General features: G+C 31.8%; 1 protein-coding gene across 3 annotated transcripts in view; it reads left to right on the top strand.

Annotated features, from left to right (window-relative positions):
* LOC106717325 (homeobox protein araucan) overlaps positions 1-20,050 on the top strand; it is an 82,406-nt gene that overhangs the window by 31,750 nt on the left and 30,606 nt on the right. Inside the window, exon 1 of one of the 3 annotated variants that reach the window (XM_014511175.2) lies at positions 1,554-1,856. The exons of the other annotated variants lie outside the window; for them this stretch is intronic. Coding sequence (XP_014366661.1) covers positions 1,797-1,856 — 60 coding nt within the window. The 5' untranslated portion in view covers positions 1,554-1,796. Of the gene's footprint in view, positions 1-1,553; positions 1,857-20,050 lie in introns of those variants that run through there. 3 annotated transcript variants of the gene reach the window in all.

The following is a 20,050-nucleotide window of genomic DNA, read 5'->3' as shown; positions in this document are numbered from 1 at the left end:
AAATATTTTTTTAACGTTACTAGAATATATTTAAAAATCATTATTAAATTATTTTAGAAACATTTTATAGTTATTATTTGTGATTAAATTAAAAAATAAAAGCAATTGTTAAAAGAAGCTAAATAATAATCATTCAATAAATTTTACAAAAAATTTAATTGAATTTTATAAAACAATTAATTGAATTTGTATAAATTAATTATTTAAACAAATTCAATTCATTTTTTTTATTAATCATTATTTAAATTTCTTTATCATTACGATTTGCTATTTTATATATCACTAGCTGTCGCCCGCGACTACGCACGGAATTGACAACAAAATGTAATTAGTAGCCTAATTGTTCTTCCAGACTACATTCTATATCCATGCCAAATTTCATCCCGATCTGTTGAACAGTTCTGGAGATATCTTCAAACAAACATCCATCTATCCATATAAAAATTAGCATCTGTAATATTAGTAAGATTTTGACATCTGACTTTTCAGTAACGATATGATTAGCGCATAAAGCGCTCTCTACCTGTAGCTCAGTTGCTCAATTCTGCTGCACATTTCCTCAATTTTGAAAGTGGGAATATACATCAGACAGTTAACTGCTATAACAAGTAGTTTTTGTTATTTAAATAGAACAATTGTACAACGTATATAAATATACTATGTAGAATTTTGTATGTATATTTATTCAAGCGTAGTAGATAGTTTAATTAATATATATCAAGTTATAAATAATATATGCTAATAATGGACGATATAAGACTTATTTCGAATTGACAACTATGTAAGCAAATAAACAATGATGCCGGTAATTCAGAAGGGTAACATTTTGCGTGATATCGAGGAATAAAAATGCTGGTTTCAATTTATACTTGTCCTTTTTTATTTTTTGTTAGTATTATTAGGAATAAGATAAAACATAATTATTGTTAGTGTTTTTTTACGTATATCTTGATGAGTTTTATCGAAATATAATTAAGATAATTTTTTACAGGATGTTTCTTAATTGATTTAGAATATTTAGAAGTTGCTTTAAGCGACTAACGACCAATATCTAAACAATTAACGTGTCTACAGGATGTTAACCACGCTTAGCTTATCACCCCTTTGTTCTACTGACATAAAGTGCAGTGCCGAGTAAACATCGATAAAGTACATCGTTCACAGGTGGTCGAATCGATAAAGTCGATTCTCGGCTCTACACGTCGCTGTCCGTAAATCGGACGAGGTGAAACAACTTGTCCTCGGCCGAGCCATTTTTTGCCACAAGAGATTTGTTTGCCCGCGGTCGGGCGCGACTGTCTCGCCGAAAACCCATAAACATGATCAAGTCGAGCCGACTGCCGCTTTTTTCCTTCGCCCCACTCTATCTTAGGCGGAGTTAATATTGTAGGCGGAGTCGTGAAGGAGAGGGGATCGAATCGAGGAACGTGTTTCGTGTTTGAATTCGGAGAAGGATAGAGAATTGTTAAACGCATTGGCCGACGGAGGCAAGGGCCGCCTTAGGGGTGGAGTCTAGTTGGCTCAGTCCTACGTCGGCGGGGCGTTAGGCGTCGGGCGCGCGCCAGTCGGTGTCGGGGTTCGAACCTGTGCAGGTGTTGTCCGGTCGGGCAGGAGCACGAGGCATGCGAGGTGCGCGCGCCCATGCTCCCTGACGTGCAGGGATGGCAGCGCGCCGCGCAGCCGCCGCGCATTCAACCAACTGTGATACCTTTTCATTCGTTAACGTAGCAACCCTAAGGAACTTTTAGTTCGTGCTGTAGACTTTTAGAGACAGTGTTTTGTGTGAAACCGCCCATATGATCGTCCCCATGGCAGCGTACGCACAATTCGGCTACTCATACCCGCCCGCCTCACAGGTTAGTTAGTTAAAAAACTTTTAAAAATGAAGATTATCCTTATTTAACATGGTATGTATTGATTTATGCTATTAAACTATACAATCCCTACCAAAGATTATTGTACTCAACCATAAAAAGACAACGAAAACTAAAATCCACTTTTAGAGTAACTTCAAGCTAAAACATTGAAGTAAATAAATGTCTTCAATAATTGTGGAGATTCAGCTAATGCTATGAAATTTAAACATAAAAAAATATTATTATTTAAAAAAGGCCAAGCATACAAATCAGCATATATTGTTAACACCATAATAAAACATTGTCTAGACACATTATAAATATGAGTATTCTTTACGTTAGGCTAATTAGTACCGTCGCAACAGAACATGCCGTATATCATATTTATTCTATCAAAAACTTATGACTTACAGTTCTTGATTATTATTATAGATAATATACATTTATATAAATTACATTAGTTATGTTTAATTTATTTACTGTAGATGTTATGAATTATTATTACATATTATTAAGGTTTAAGTCAGTAAAAGAAATGGCCTACCACGACTAACTTGTCAGTGTTATTATTCATGATATTAATTAGTGAAATATACCAATAAATTATACGTATAATTTAACGTTTCTTTTCCAATCTTTGTGTACCTTTTAAAATTGAATCATAGACCACAGAGTAGGATACGGATATACGTACTGAGATTCTGTAACTAAAATTAAAGTGCTAAAATATAATTAATAGTGTCAAGATTGGTCTTAAACTAATGAGCAACCAAAATGCCAAAAAAAGCCTATTTTCATTATGTTTAATTAAAAGAGTAAGCGATAAACGCATTCCTTTATAAATGGCATTATAACAATAAACATTTTTAGTTAATATTCCACAAGAAATTATGTAATTAAGATTGTTAATTTTTATAAACATATCCGTGTTAACATTACAATTAAAAGTAATTTAATTAAGTATTTTAAGCAATTACTTATTTTTAAGTTTTAGTATAAATTAAATGTTTAAGGAATTATTGATATAACCATAGTTACGATGTTTTTTTTAGTTAATTTCACTATAAAAAATTTAATAGGATTCTCTTATAAGAACGGCGACTTGGATTTTTAACTCTAACAAGAATTTACCAGCTCTAGACCTATTAGATTGAGATCCAATTGGATCAGTTTATCGAACTCGAATTTTTGTCATCGTTGTCATGTTTGTTAAGCAATTTATCAATTTTCTGTTGATTTTTTTTTCTTTACAAAATTCAATTACATGAAAGTTACCGTTACCGACGGAGCCATAAAATTTGGTATAGTAAAAAAACGCATAATAAGCGTACTAGCTCACTACTTGTAAGAGGCGTTTTTAGACTATCAGCCCATGAACAATAGTAGCATTGTTTATAGATATAGCAGTTGCGCGTAGCTAGTCACATAAGTAAAATAACTCTTAAGGACCGCCATAGACGAACAGCTTCAAGCGGTACAGTTCTATTATGTCCAGCGTTCGACGATCAGCAGTTGTCATTCTCCAAACACAAATCGCAGTTGGCATCCGCCGCTAAAAATAAAAGCCGCATAGAAGTTGTCCGTGTATGGTAACTTTCTTACTATTTAGATGCGGCAATATTACGAAAAGATAAGCTAAAACAAACAATAAAACTTTTAGGTGTGAATACTATTTGTGTTACCATGTTAATAGTATCGAGATGAAATAAAAAATTCACATGTTTAATTTCAAGGAACATTTTATATTGTTTTTTTAAATACATATATATTTTCTACATTGTATTCATTATAATTTAAAGTAACCGCTCAATAAGATTATTAATTTTAAAATTTATTAACATAAGTATGAAATATAATAGTTGTCTTAGGCATATTGTATCAACCAAATAGAGATGTAACCTTTAATATTACGTATACCGTGTATAAAACATATTATATAATGTAAGTTTTCGTAAAAAGTAAAATATCTTTGCGTGTCATTTCAATCTGCTTATCTTGAATATGTCATGTATCTATTTATTAAATTGTATCGTTAAAAAGATATTCTCATACATTATTTACTGACGTATTAATTTATCATATTTCATTCAAATGAGTTTAAAAATTCTAAATCATTTTGTATGAATTTTTTAAAGTTATGCTGAATATAGAAAACGTGAATAGTTTCCTGTTCTTGCATTCTATTGTTTTGTATGTGTTCTATTCAAATAAATTCGATTTTTTATTATAAATAAACTAATCCTTGAGAAAGGTCGTATACTTGATGTTAAGTAGAACGAAAATAATAGGTAAATGCTTATTCATATAAAAATGCATTAACCACATATCTTGTAGAGTGAATGATTTAAGTCTTTCGTGTTAGGCCGTTCAGCTTACCGATCAGCCCAATTCAAACTTTTACCATTGGACCGATCGAATCCATAGAAATAATTTAACATGTACAATGTACATTGCAATGACAAATTTAAAAGATATTCCCACATTAATTTTTATTGTCTGACTAGCTTGTAGCCTGACCTGTGACTTCAGAGTATTTTAAGGAAAACTCAACTTGTTTTCTTTCAAAGTATGTACATACATATAAAGAATCTATGTATTTAGCAAAATCCCTTTAGCTGTTCTGGTGATACTATCAAACATCCATCCCACCATCCATCTAAACATTTCCATTTATTACATTAGTGTCAGATTATTAGTATGTTAGGTACGCGATACGATACGCAAAGATATCTAATTTGGAGACCTTTTTTTACAATATAACGAGCATCATTGTAATGTAACAGAGAGAGATGAATGTTTATTGTAGAAGAAAGTAGGTGGAAACTGAGCTAGTGGTTATCCTGGTAATAGGTAGCTAGCCGCGGTCATAACAATTACAAAAACCAGCCGTTGTTACTTTAGGCCGGGAATCCACTTGCGGTTTTACACCGCGCGGCGAAAGATCGCACGATTTATCTATAAATGTGTAACGGATCGTACACAATTAGAATTGAAATTCATTTTTTTTAAACAAATAGTAGATAAAGAGCGAACGCAAAGAACTAATTACAATGAGATACAAAACCGTTATGGTGATTTTGACTTTGTTTAAATCCCTGTTCCTGACTAATGTTTGTTTTGAATTTATTTTTAAGAAAAGCAAAGTTCACATAACGCAGGCTTTAGACAAATTCATAACTTTATTTTAACGAAACATATCTTTATAATTGGTTACAAGTTGACGATAAAACAAATTTTTAAGGAATAAAATAACAAATTATAATAATTGAACAGTCGAAGAATAATATGTTAATTGACATAATAACATTGTTGACAGAAACAAAAGAAAATGACGTATTTTTTACTTGTACTTACATTCTCGATTCTGTCACAGTGCGACTTTATTGCGTGACTGTACATAATGTTTTACAAGTATTTCCTTGGACCACTAATAACACTGTTTTAAGTCAAGGTACCTGTTATAAAATAAGTAAACGTAAAGAAATTGTTGTTACATTATTAGTATGCGATTGCCTGCGAGTATGCACCTGCTTTTGATTATGAGCACCAATCGTGACATTTTTACAAACTGAAATTACTAATTAAAGGTAAAATATACAAAATTTAAGCGTTTGATGAATATCAAAGTCAGAGAAAATGTTTAAAAGAAAACAATCACACTTCCAAAATCTTTTTTTATCTTTCTGATATAAAATATAAAATCGATTGTTAAAATTATTTTCAGCTGTATCAGTTTTATAAAAACATTTGTAGTTGTGTTTATAATCTTCAGGACAAATCGTGAATAAGTTTAAAAAAAAAACGTAATGATGAATAATTACACATTAGAAGCGTTTTTTGTCAATAAAATTTCTTCTCAGAACAGGTACTGCTTCATTTACATAATTCTTTCTCAAGCGCCATCATTTTCTTAGAAATAAAGTTAACAAAAACTATTCGATATCGTAAAAGTAAGTACACACTTGCACAAGAAATACACATGGACACACATACACAATTATAAATGTGTGTACTATCTTATAAAATACTTAAGTTTGAATTTCGTGAGTTATCAATATCACCTAATAATGACTTATTTATTTTTGTTTAATGCTATTGACTTTGATAATAAATACAGAAATAAATGTTGAAAAAATGCTAATAATAAGCTAATAAATAATAATAACGATATTAATGTCAATTCATACAAATAACAATAAATAATTCATAGGAATATTTATAATAATTTATTTTACACTGATAGTAAATTTTATTTTCATATTTTTAAATAATATCTGTGATTAGGATTGCATTCCTTTTTTATTAATTATATTATAGTTATATCATTTAGGCTATGCTGTAATGGGTACGGAATAAACGTCCTCAATGCAGATGATGTTTATTCCCTAAATGAATCGAAATATTAATAATTCCATAAATGAATTATTGAATGAGCTTCATATGACATTTCACTGAAATGTTATGTAACGCTCAGAATACATTTATATATTGTCCAAATATAGCGAAATAAGGGAATTTAATACTTTGAATGATATATAATATAATCCGCTGATAAATTATGTAAATATTACGTCACTGTACTATATTTTGTCCAATCATTTGTTTACGTCTTTCGCGAAGTAAGATTACTTGTTAAGATTTCATAAAATGATATAATGATATATGTATTTAGTTTTATTTATATAGTAAAATATGTATTACAACAATAAATACACGCTTAAATCTGAATATTACATGATAAAATATAATCAGATGTAATATATATTTTCTTAGTATTACTATTACGTAGTTTTATTTTTTAATCTATATAAGTTATTCTGGTAGTTATTTTATAATAAAAATAAATAAAATTTGAAATTTCTCTGATTGTAAAGCTCAGTAAAGTGGTTCTTTTGGTGAAATTCTATTTCCTTTAAACTCTTACATAATACTCTAAACTTAAGAAGATGTAAGAAATGAAGAGGAAGAAGATAAATAAGCGAAAAAAAGGTTCATTGAAGTACTTAGTATATAGAATTTTATATAAACTAGCAGATATTAATAGTAAACAATGTCTCCACAAGATTTTATTTACAACTTCATTATATTTATTTATTGTAATGTTAATAAAAATGAATGTTTCAATGACCCTGTGTTTCTATACCATTAATCAGATTTTGATATAACATTGATAGAGTTTTAGGTATTTTGGGTACCAGTTTCCCTTTACTTAGTCTCCTGAAATGAATAAGAAATAATATTAAGGTCTTAGGGTCCTTCAAGAAACGAGCGTATCACCATCTCAAAGGCCGGCAACGCATCTGCGATTCCTCTGGTATTGCAGATGTCCGTGGGCGTCGATGAACACCTTGGTGTTCCTGCTGCTCGTTTGCCCCCTTCTCTTGTATAAAAAAAAGTCCATTACCTTTAATGTATTCGAATAGTTTTAACATGCGGTAAATGCAAATATAACGCATGGCTCAACTATTCTTTATTTAAATGTAGCCATAATAGAGAAATTAATTGAAAGAATTGATAGTATTTTATATTGATCCCATCTAAACCGCACCAAATTCCACAAAAGCTCTATATATACACCATTGTATAACTAAGGGAACAACCTATTTATACCCACACAAATCCGAATGCGGCACTAGTATAGCGCGGTTCCACATCAATTTTCCGTCTAATTGAACGAACGCAATTGACCATTCAAGTTGACTGGAGGTAGTTAGTAGTTAATAGCTTTCAGATATGGTAGCGTAGTTTTAAAATCAAACAAACGCCAAGAAATTGCTCCAACGCGGCGTAACATTCCTCTCTACGTCCGATAACTTTAGCCAACTCAGACCTAACCGAGTACCTATTCTTGTTCTCAGTTTTTATTGCGATATTATCAATTATAAGTGAAATACCTGATACGGTGTGCACGAGACCGTTTATTGTTTTTTTTTTTTTTAATGGTTTACTATGTAATCGTACGCGCGTACATTCCTAAGTTTGTTTTTCTAATGTTAAAGTCAAACAGGTCTTAGGTGCGAAACTAGTTGTAAGTTAATGCGATATTTCAATGTTTTTTATGTATGTTTGAAGTACCATTTATTGGAAAAAAATTCAAAATACCTATGAATAGAAATTGGTCGATAACGCCCGACCATTATGTATAAAGTAGAAGCGTCAATTAATTCACCTTGTTCTGTATATGCGTAAAACAAAACGTTACTTTTTGCGCGAACCAATACCCAATTGTTTATTTATAATTAACGATAACCCGTTTTATGCCTTTATGAATTATAAGCGGGTTTCCCTTAGCTAGCTAGATCATTAAAAATACCTCAGTACAAATAACTGTATACCTAATTTGAACAGCAGGAGATCTTTATAGATGTACACATCAATTAGTGCTACAAATTAGTTTTAATCAACCTGGTTAGTTTATTTTAGTCAACTGTTAACGCCAACTCGTTTACAATTCATGTACAGATATATTTATGTACAAAAGGTACCTGATTCTTATTAATAAATTCACGGCACATACTTCGATTAATGTGGTAAAATATAAAGGTACTATTAAAAATATGTACCTCAATGTAGAAACGTGTTAACATGGTCGAATCATAATAGTAACACCGGCAGAATGTAGACTTCAACTGGGATAAAGTAGATCCATTTATTTGTAAATTTGGTGGGAGGTGATGGCAAAAGGTTAGAGTAAAAGCCGGGTCCGGCACAGTTTAATTGAGTCCTCCGACCTCATAATCCGTACCTCCCGCTCCGCCCCGCTAAATGTTATTTGTAAGGCAAACTCTCGGCAGCCGGTTCACGCACCTACGCTACCTATAAATTTTAGTCTAATTCACCCCACCGAACAATTTCGATTGTTAGGGTTATCACAAAGAGATTTAATGACATATCATATAAATTAAAAACAAGTGGTTAATTACCAAAAAAAAAAATGAAATAACTGCTAGAATAAATAAATAAAACATCCAAGAATAGATGTTTTATATTCTCTTTATTAAACGACACCATTTTTAAGAGTTTTGAAAATTACGCAGTTCTTATAATTAAGAATTATAATGGTGTTTGTTAATTTACCGTTATTTTTCTTTAATTATTCAATGAAGTTTTTTTCTGTATATTTAATAATACACAGGACGTGTTATCTTGCGAGTAAATACTATTTAATTATATTTCTATTAACTTCAATACGCTATAAAATTTAATGATCGATTGTTAATATAAATGTAACTATACACAATGTAGTTCCAATGTCTAGGAAAAAGTATCGAGCAGCTTTTTGTGCGTCGACAACCCTGTGTGGCCTCTGTTTTTCTCCGGCGGCGGCTAGTGGGCAATTAATTTGCAGCGATTATTGCCATTGCGTTTATGCTTGTTATTAAAGTTGTCGACGATTTAAGATGGAACAAGATTCTCAAATTGCTGCGTCGCGGCCGATTGCCCTTTCGCGCACGCTTAGATTGTGTTCGTCGCTATCGATTACTCGACGCCTTTCCATTTAAGCGATGTTCGGTGCGAACACTAAACGTTCCCGACTTCATAAGCGAGTGAGTATAGAATGTTATTTTTAACACCAAAAACGACACATTTAGTACGTATCAGATATCAAAATCGGAGAGAGACAGACTTGAAATATTTTTTTTTCTTAGCAGAGTAAGTTAACAAGCGTCTTTGTTTATCCAATTATTAATTGACTGATGAAACATCGAGCCATTGAGATCTATCATTGGAGTATTACATTAGAAATTTGACCATAGGTATTATCGGTGTGATTAAACAAACGATAATTGAATGGAATCGCGTATAAATGGCCATTAATTGTTGTTGCCACCACGAATTATGTATATCAGTAAGATTATGCGCTTCAAGTGACGCCTATGGATCTGTAGTTCAGAGCGATTGTCGAGAATCTTACTAAAGCCGGTTCTATTAATATGTTTACATAATAAACAAACAAAGATCCAATATTTTCACATAAAATATAGCTTTCAAACGATTCTTGGAACATATCCAATATAAAAGAAATAACGACAAATAAGCAAATACACTAATATTTATGTTAATATGTAAATATCCTCAAATACTAAGAAACAGAAGATGACAATTTTATTTAAACTGAAAATTTTGAATTACAAATATTTGTAACAAAATAAATTTTAAAAATATGTATACTGATAAAAAGCAAAGCTCATTCAACATCTTAACAAAGGCAATGGTACCTATTAGAAACTTCCCGTTCGGCAAGAAGATAGCATAAAGTTCTCTTAATGTTAACATTATTCAAGATCTGATATCAGAAATGATAACCAAAAAATCAACATAAAGTTAACGTAAAGTTAACATAAAGCTCTCTTATGAGCCATCTAGCGCCATCTTTTAGAGATCATTAAAAAGATATCAGAAAGATAACATTTTCTAGATATCATAAAGTTAACGTTTTTATGTTAAAATTAAGAGGCTAGTGTAAAATTAAAATCGACATGGTAAATAGGTTTAATTATTGTTTATTTGATAACACAATGAATAATAACGATATGACATACCAATATAAATAATCTTATTATTAAAATTATAAATACTTTTACGGCTCAAGTAATGATATAGGAGTTTTAAATGTTGGTGGTGGTTGCTGATCCTTTTGGGTCACGTACGTGGCAGGTGGCATTGGTATATTATTTATTCCGCTTTCTGAAAATAAAGTGTTTTATTAATAAGGAACAAAATAATTATATATAATTGAACAACTTTATTTGTTACATACCCTCATTATCAGAAGAACTTGACGATATTATCCTCTTTCTACTTTTAGTTTCTTACTTTTACATCTTGTGTTGAATCCTAAAAAAACATCAAATTAGAAATTGAAAATATTCATTAAATTTTAGCGCATTCTAAATTTTATCAGACACTTTTACAAAGACGATGCTGATAAGTTTTTTTTTATTATGTATGAATGTATGAATTAAATGAACAAAATTGTATACAAATGTTTAAAGTTAGAAATATTTTAAAAAGTAAAATATTTAAACTGCATTTAATTAAAATAGCGACGAGCATCGTCTTACAACAATTTTAAATAATTTAATTAGTTATAAAATATAAAAAAATGTGTTTATAACCTATATTCATACTTACAAGTTTATTTGTTCGGCAATTAAATTCTTGATAACTAACTGAATAATAAGAATCACAAATACTATTAATTATAGTTTCAACCAGTATGTTAAGTCAAAAATATTACGTTTATGTTGTAATAATTGAATAAAACCACTTAGCAATGCCGAACGAATTACGATGCAATTCACGCTTGTCAACAATCACTCTTTAATGGATGAGTGAGAGGTCCGTATAGAACAAAATGGCCGCTGTTGTCGCGAAAAGTACTAACAACTCAATTTTTCGTATATTTCAATTTCGAATTATTTTTGAATTGAACACCAAATTTATTTTTGAAAAAGTAACTAGAATTGTTTTTTAAAAATGATTATTAAGGAAATTCAATAAATCTGAAATTTTTTTAAAGTTTTATTAACAAAAAAATATGATCTCGAAAAGTCATCATTTAGTTATCATTGAGATTGCTTTAAAATGACATCGACAAAAAGTTATCGAAAAGACAACATTTTGCTGAGCTCTAAAAGTCAACATGTTTCAGACAACATTATGTCATCTTTCTGACTTTTATGCCGAACGGGTTGTTACATTTAAGACAACCATTGAGGCGATGTCCCACATCATTAGCAAATGCCAACAGTTGTCAATCATCACATTCGATTTTGACAACTACAGCTGTATCATACACAAAGTGTTCACATGACAGTTGTGTATAACATCCACATCCACCCACGAGAAATAAAGTTTCTTATATAATGACATTATGTACATCATACTAATATTATAAATGCGAATGTCTGTATGTATGGATGGATGTTTGTTTGAAGGTATTTCCGGAACGATACAACAGATCTTGATGAAATTTGGCATAATTTGGGCGACAGCTAGTATATATATGTATATAAGCTATAAATATCTAATATATAAAATTTCCATGTCACAATGTTAGTTACCGTACTCCTCCGAAACGGCTTTACCGATTTTTACCAAATTTTATATGCGTATTCAGTAGGTCTGAGATTTTGCTACTATCTATTTTGCAAACCCCTATTAAGTTTTTTTTCACTGCACGCGGACGGAGTCGTGGCCGACAGCTAGTAAGTATATAAATTACTATACTCCGAGCATTGTTTTTGTTATAAGGGCAATTTCAAATGAGTATCGCCTTATAAGAAGAGGTGATATTTGTATTAGCCTTAGGGAACGGGAATTAAAAGATAAAATTCATAATGAATGTGAGGTGAAGGAGTTTACCCCATTTCGCGTTTGAAAAATACACACAGTTAATAACTGTACAAAAGGTAATTCCTGCCTCCTTTTTTTGTGTTTATGCTTTCGGTATGTTTGTAATTTGATGATGGTGGTAATAATCATCATTATTATCATCATCTCTTAGAATTAAAACTTATTTTCGGGTACATTACAAAGAAGTGTGTGTTGGAATGATAAGAGTATGTAAAATAAACAATCATGACAACAACGTGTCGGATTCAATAAAAGGCGAGAACATAATCAATACCCTCATTTGCTTCCCGTTTATTATACGTTACGTTTTATTGTAAGTTCGAGGGCGTTCCGATTTGCTATCAAAGTTGTATAGAGTATAATTTTCTTTCCGGACGGCGATTGTTAAGGCGAGAGAAGCTTATTTGTGCGCCGACGCTCTGTCGGTCAATTGAACACGCATGAACGCTTCGGCTCGGACCTGTGTTAAAATTAAAACACGACTCCCGTTCGTCAAGCGTCTAAAAAGCGAACAAGACTAGCGTTTACGGCGCAATCATTATAATGATCGGTTATCGATTTGCTGTATGGCGTGCTCTTTCAAAGGACCAACATTTAGTGCGTCCGATTACGCCGACGCCCGCCGGCTATTCCGTAATCTATGTTCGGGCCTACCGTCGTCACGATATCGCCGACTTATCTCCGTCCTTCGTTCTTATAATTTTTTAAAATTCATATAATAACATCTGATAACAATCTAATTATTATAATGTCCTCTTTAACATATCCCGTTGGCCGGTCAAAATTGATCCATGCGACCGGGCGACCCAGCGCTGAGATGGGATAATGCCCTTGCTAATGTAATAGGAGTTATAAAATCATCTTGATACCGTTTAACTGTGCCTTTAAAATGAACACATTTCGATGCGATCAACATTATCATAAACGAAGTTTCTTGCTACTCGATATTCGACGTCCACTATTTTACCTCCGGTTAAAATATATACTTTAAATTTCCGGTTAAAATATATATTGTCTTTACAATGGTTCGATAATTAAGCTATGTCGAGGCGTCAGTAGCTATACGATCATTAGGTATTTATGGAGTTCAAATTCGATAGTGTTCGACGTTCCGGTCTCCGGGGCAACGATGAGGGCGCGTAGGTATGATAGAGGTGGACGGTCAGCCAGTGTCCGAATCTCATCAAATATTGAAAAGCGATTGAAAGCCTCGTCCATTAGCTCGCTTACCCGTATCTATCGGACGTCCACATAGAATGGATTTACTAGACGCATATTCAATGAGGTCACGCCCATTTCAATTACGTCAGTGTACGTTTATAATTTTTGTTATATTGAGTATTGTTGAAAGACAAACATGTCAAATAAATGTAACTTTGATAAAAATATTTTATAACTATATTTCAATGGAAAGATTTAAATCAGACTTCTCTCATATTTGACCACTTCTGTCGCCTTTTAATTTTTCTTTATTTTACAGACGGTGCTTACTCCATACAATTAGTAAGAATGCCTCTTATATTAGGTACCTTGATTGTTAAACATTGTATTCCCATACTGTCCTTTTTATTTAATATGGCCGTGTTGTTATTTTATATCAAATTATTCCGTTATATCCTTAATCGATTCGTCAACTACGAGTTGACGTTTCGCAAAAAAAGTTGTTTTAACTTTTAAATTGAAGCTAATTTTGCTACGTGGATTAAAAGAAGAAACATGACCGTAGGTATGCACGTCTATATAACGACCAATAAATTACAAAACATTCATTCTTTTTTTTTTTCATTTATAGCTCGCAGTTTGCTTTACGCCATGAATATGCAACGTGCGGAGTGCTTTAAGAATGCATGTAAAGGTATTTGTTTCGTAGAGTACCCAGCGAGAGCTAAAGCGGACTAAACTTTTTATGTCCCCTTTTTATTAATGATCTTTTTGTATTTATAGTTAAATACAAAACACTAAATTAAGTCGATAAACGTACCACTAAAGGCAGTTAATTTGCACTTAAATTCTATTAGTTAATAGACAATCAATGTTTTTATACATCAGTAAAGCTTCCATTTAGTATCAGCGAATAGTAAATAAAGATTGGTGTATGCTAGTATGGCGTTTGTGTTTTCTTCTTTGCATTGCTTGTAAACCTTTCATAAGTTTGTTCAAACATTGCATAAGATTAATGCTGGTTGAGACTTCAGCATTCACTACCGTATTCAGAGTCGTTAAGTGGACAATGAAAGAGCGTAGATTATTGTAGATTTAGTAAGAGAAATATTTACTAAACCAATGTCATGTATCCACTAAAAGACATTATACGTAGAGGTTAGTTTCTAAAGTAATTTTTTACAATGAATTATTGAGAATTCACATTCGTAAGTCAGAGGTGTAGACAGACAGATCGTTCTGATAAAATTGATCTATAAGATAACATGTAACATTGAGTGTTATCAATTGCAGCAATAAATAAATTCAAATACCTACCAGAAAGTGGTTATAAATATTGCACACGTTAGTCCTTGACAAACTTGTTGACACTCATCAGTTCCACAATGTGAGATCTCAAGAGAACATTGACATCAATTCTTCGAGCACTCTAGACAATTGAACATATTCATACAGTATTTGTATGTGATCAGAGGGCCTAGCACGAAAATATGCAAGATAGAATTCGTAAAGTCATCGACAAAATTTGTATTAGAGTTGTACAGCGCATCGGGCATTAATTATAATAATAAATATCATACATATTTTGACACATTTTACAGATAACGTTAAGAAAAGGCATATCGCAAACTTTCGTGCTAGACCCTCTGGTATACAATTTACTATTTTATGAACAGTTAAAATTTTTCTTAAACCTAATGATGCTTACCAAAAATATTTGGATAGTTCTAGATATTTTGTCAGTCCCAGACATAAATTTATTAAAATTATTATCTTGCAACCAGCCAAATGTCAGTCAGATAACGTCGCCATAAATCGTAACCCCCTTACCACCCTTATCTAGACTTTGAGTAAAATATATAATAAATATACATAATATTACAAAACCTTATTTTACACAATCTCTTAACTTACAATAACTTATCTATTCAATCGAAAAATTACAAATCCGTATGATTTATTCAAAACATGGGAAGTCTTTTACGCATAGTCGTTAACAGATAACTAAAGTATCAGTTAATTATGTACTTACTTAGAACTAACGGTTACGGTTTACGTTCATTAACGGTGGCCATTAGATATTTACGAATTGTGAATGACGGTATTCTCATTTAAAATGCCATCAAATGAATTAATTGCCAGATTGTATTTACTTCTCTTATGTATAAGTATATTTTTTAAATTTCTTAAAATATAACTTTTTCCTACGAGTATTATTATATTTAAATTGCTGTTTTCTTTTATTATTATACAATAATAAGGTAGACTTAACTGGTCGTTGTTAATTTTCCCATTTAATCCTGACTGAGGGTAAATTAACATTCCATATGTATTAAGCCATTATCTCTTTGAGACATGTTAAACAATTAGCCTAGTTATTTTAAAATCCAATAAGGTATGTCTTGTAGAGTTATAATGTTTACAGTATTCTGAAGTTTCTCTTATAATCTTTAGTTGGAGCTGTTCGTTTTCAATGAGAACGGAAGAGATGACCACATATTTTTTTTAGAATCGTTTCGTTACTGCAAAATCATTGTAGTACGTTTCTGTATCCAATTAGTTTAATTACGAGTATCTTCCACTTCACATTTCAACATCTTTAATCTCGTATATAATTTGCAAGCTTACGCAAAACATCAATCTACGTCTCCCCTTTCTTTGCCAAACACTTTTCATTTGACAGATTGGACTAAATTACTAAAGCTTATTTTATTTAATTTGAGGGTAATAGAGAACGTAGGAGTGTACGTTAGTTTTAAGTGTTTGCATTGTCGTCCCGCAGAGGTCGCTCCAAGTAGTTTTTATTGGAAGTTCTGTTTGCTTAAGCAGTCAAGCGCTCGAAGCCTCGCCCCTTTTGTACACAGCGACAACAATATCGCTTATATTTGATTTGATCTACCCTCCATATTGTAACTCTTCTCGTTATTTCTGTTCAAAGTGTATCTTCATCTAATTGGTTATCAAGATCAAGTAAAACTTGGATTTAATTAAATAGTTTTCAAAGTCTGTTTCTAGTTTTTAAATGCTAATCAAAGATTTCTCTATGTTGAGCATATTTTTTTTAAAGAAAACGTTCATAGCACTCTCGTTTTGCCTTTTAGCATATGTATAGGATTCAATATCTAACAATTATATAGAAACATAGGACAGTACGTGTTAATATATAATACAAACTGAGATATAATCGCCTGCAGCGTAGGTATCAAATGTATAGATATGACGCTAATTGCTACGTAAATTATCGTCCCAACGAAACAATTTTCACTTATGTCCCCACACCTATAATTAGGCGACATGCAGGCACGTGATATGCCAAGACAACAACCACCGGTATTATTTAATCAATACGTAAAAATATTTTTCGACGTTACATTTATGAAATAAAATTAGTTTTCGTCAATATTATACGTAGTTTTGATGTGTATTGTACTGAATTTATGTCAACGGATCTCTCTTGCGATCGGAATTACATTTCTGCAAGAATACTGCGCCCGCGATATATCGCAATTGAAGTGTGAATGTTTAGGTTCAATTTTACCAAACGATACACATATTCATTCAAATCTTTACTTCCTATTATTTACATCATTTTGAAATATTTGCTATTTGTCTAAAATAACTATTACATTTATATATCAGTCCAATTTTATTACTATAATCAACTCACAGTTTTATCACACAATTGTTGTTTTGACCATAATCTGTGGTGAATTATTAGGACATCGATAACGGTGGGAGCTTTTTAGTTCATTCGATTATTACTAGATACATCACTCTTTAATATAGAACGCCTTTTAAATTATTTATAAAATAGTCGTACAAATCAGCACTTTGTAAGCAAGTATGGGTTCTAATATAAGTTCAAATTCATTTTATATCTCAGAAATAGTGCGAATAACATCGAAATGGTTGTTCCAATACTTGAACATGGTTGTAGCGAGTCATAATGACAGAGAGTATGCGGCGACACGTTATCGCTCCCCTGTTACTAATTACAGAAGCACACGCGAACCCGACAGATAGTGTTGTTTGGCATCCGCGAACCAATGGCGGCACGCTCTTTGAAACTGTATATATAGAGGTGCAAACGTCCGTACGCTTCGCTGGGCAGGTGACTCCGATTTCAACTCGATTTTATACAATCATTTGTGAGGGCTTTTGATGCCCCATAGGTCACTAATGCGACGGCGAAATAACGAAGAACTATATTTATCAACAAAACAATACGACCACTCAACACATAGTATGAGTTATTTTACTATTCAAAAACATAGCACTAATTATATCTTAACAAGAGCTAATACATTTATCTTATTATTACAATATTATTACTCTTTTGGGACGAATAGAAATGTGTGGAAATATTTCCACATTATTAGGTATTATTTCAATTTAGGAGTAACTTATGCAGTATGAGATCTTTGATTATATATAAATTAATTCGTTTAATCATTAGGTTCTTCAATTGAATAGCTAAAAAAAACTCCGCAAGCAGATTTATAATATAAAGGTGTGAACCGTTGCTGAACACAGAAACTGCGTTCACTTCGAATGACATTTTAATCTGCATCACGAAATCTGAATGGGTACTCGGCTACTTGCCTACCTTGACATACCATTCATGACATTATTTTATAAATAAATGTATTGTCTTTTTTTAATACATCCACATTTATAAATAGAAATGAGCAAAATGTCGATGCGAATATCAAATGCAAATAACACGTTATCTTTCCGTCGAGTGTTGTAATCTAATAGGATTATGACGTAGTCAAATTATAGGATTGCACTATCAGTATACCTACGCAAATGTTAAGATATTACGCGGACTGACGTTAATGTTTACGCAAACTTGCGCGTATAAGTGTGTGCGTTTCTGTTCAACGCACAAGGACAAGCAATTGAGTTAAGTACAGTAAAAAGATTCATACTGAGGGAATATTTTAAACATAATTAATTAGACGACGATGTATCCAGTCGTTTGTTATAATCACCACTAAGTATTCGAATGCTTGGTTCTATTTATAGATTAATGTAACTTTTTATCATATTTCTGAGAATGATTATTATTGTACTTAATTATTATGAATGAAGAAAAGCATATTAATAAGGAGGTTGAGTCGACAGGAATCGATAAATTAAGTGTTTAATGTGAGGACTATATTAAAATTTTAAGTTTTGGAGAAATAAATAACTTGCTACAATAAATCGAAAAGATTTAATTTTTCGATAATTGAAATGAGCTACGTGAGCTTTTGCCTCTTTGAAGACGTTTCGCTTTGTTTAAAGAAAACAAGTTGGTACACTCAAACGGAGCATTAGTGGTTGAAGTGGGGTCGTGTGTGCACAGTATCTTATGCTATTATTTCTAAGTCAACCTTGGTCCAATATTTGATCAAATCTTTGACGTACCACGAACCTCTCGACGTCCCTTTAATCTTTTACCGCTCAAACCGCGTCAGAGTAAATTCAATAAACAAGGATGCCTATTTTCTTTAAATATATTATAGAAACAACTAGAAAGTATATACATACGTTAGTTATAATAATAATAATAATAATAATAATGTTTATTTAATTCAGACTACAAAGATCCATATTATTATACTAGGGTTAGTAAAGACTTAATAAGTAATGTTAGTAACAAAAATAAAGAGAAAAAATAAATAAAACAAAATAAAATAAAAATAAAATAAAATAAACTATAGACTATTCGTGACCGGGATATGGTTGTTACTCAGTGATACACGAATACGCTAGTCTACATGTATATTTATCCAGCGAGCCAGCATCACTGAGTCCCACCTATCCAACAAAGCATTCAGGATAACGTTATGGCTGTCACGCATTCGGCGCAGTAAGGAGGCGCAGCGCTTTCGCATGATGGCATCGAACCCATCTGTACGAGCCTCCGCGAACATGCCGGAGGCGCTGCAGTAACGTGGCAGCCCCATTAACACCCTGAACGCGTTGTTATATTGGCCATATTTATTTTAAATGATTTTTTTAACTTTAGTTCACACAGTAATATAATAGAAGCGAAAAACTCACAACAGACTTGCTTTATACATTCGTTTTCCACAAAGTTATAATAATCTCTGCATCATAAGTATTCTCCCGTCGATACAAAAAAAAAAAACTGTTACGTTAACAGTTTTTTGCAATCACAGTAAGCTGTCAAAAAGAGAATAAGTTCCGATCTCGTTTCGATGGACAAATTGAATGACACGCTGTCAAATTGACCGATGAATGAGCGCCGTCGTTCACTCAATTATATTGTGTCACCTCACCTTTGATGTTGTCAAATGTTGCAATAGGGAAAGTATAAAATGATAGCATTAAGATTCTGGGGTAAAACATAACTGTGAAAGTTTTAATAAATCTTTCGCACCGATTTTTCCCTTTGACTTTCGAAGGTGCGAAGATTCTTTTATTATATCCATTTGATCTTACATTCTCCGTCTTAAAATTAATTTATTTAATGATATTAGAATGTTCAAACCGACATCAACACAACATTGAGGAAGTTGACGATATTTATCTAATTATTATTATAGCTCGAATTTGACAAGCAAAACAAGATGTCAAAAGGGCATTTACTTTGATCAAATGCAAGCTTATGGTTCTCTGTATATAATAACCATTTGATTCTGATTCCTGTACGACAAAATATT

The sequence above is a fragment of the Papilio machaon genome, chromosome Z (assembly GCF_912999745.1).
Source record: "Papilio machaon chromosome Z, ilPapMach1.1, whole genome shotgun sequence".
Taxonomy (NCBI): domain Eukaryota; kingdom Metazoa; phylum Arthropoda; class Insecta; order Lepidoptera; family Papilionidae; genus Papilio; species Papilio machaon.
This window is presented reverse-complemented; position numbering and strand designations above follow the sequence as displayed.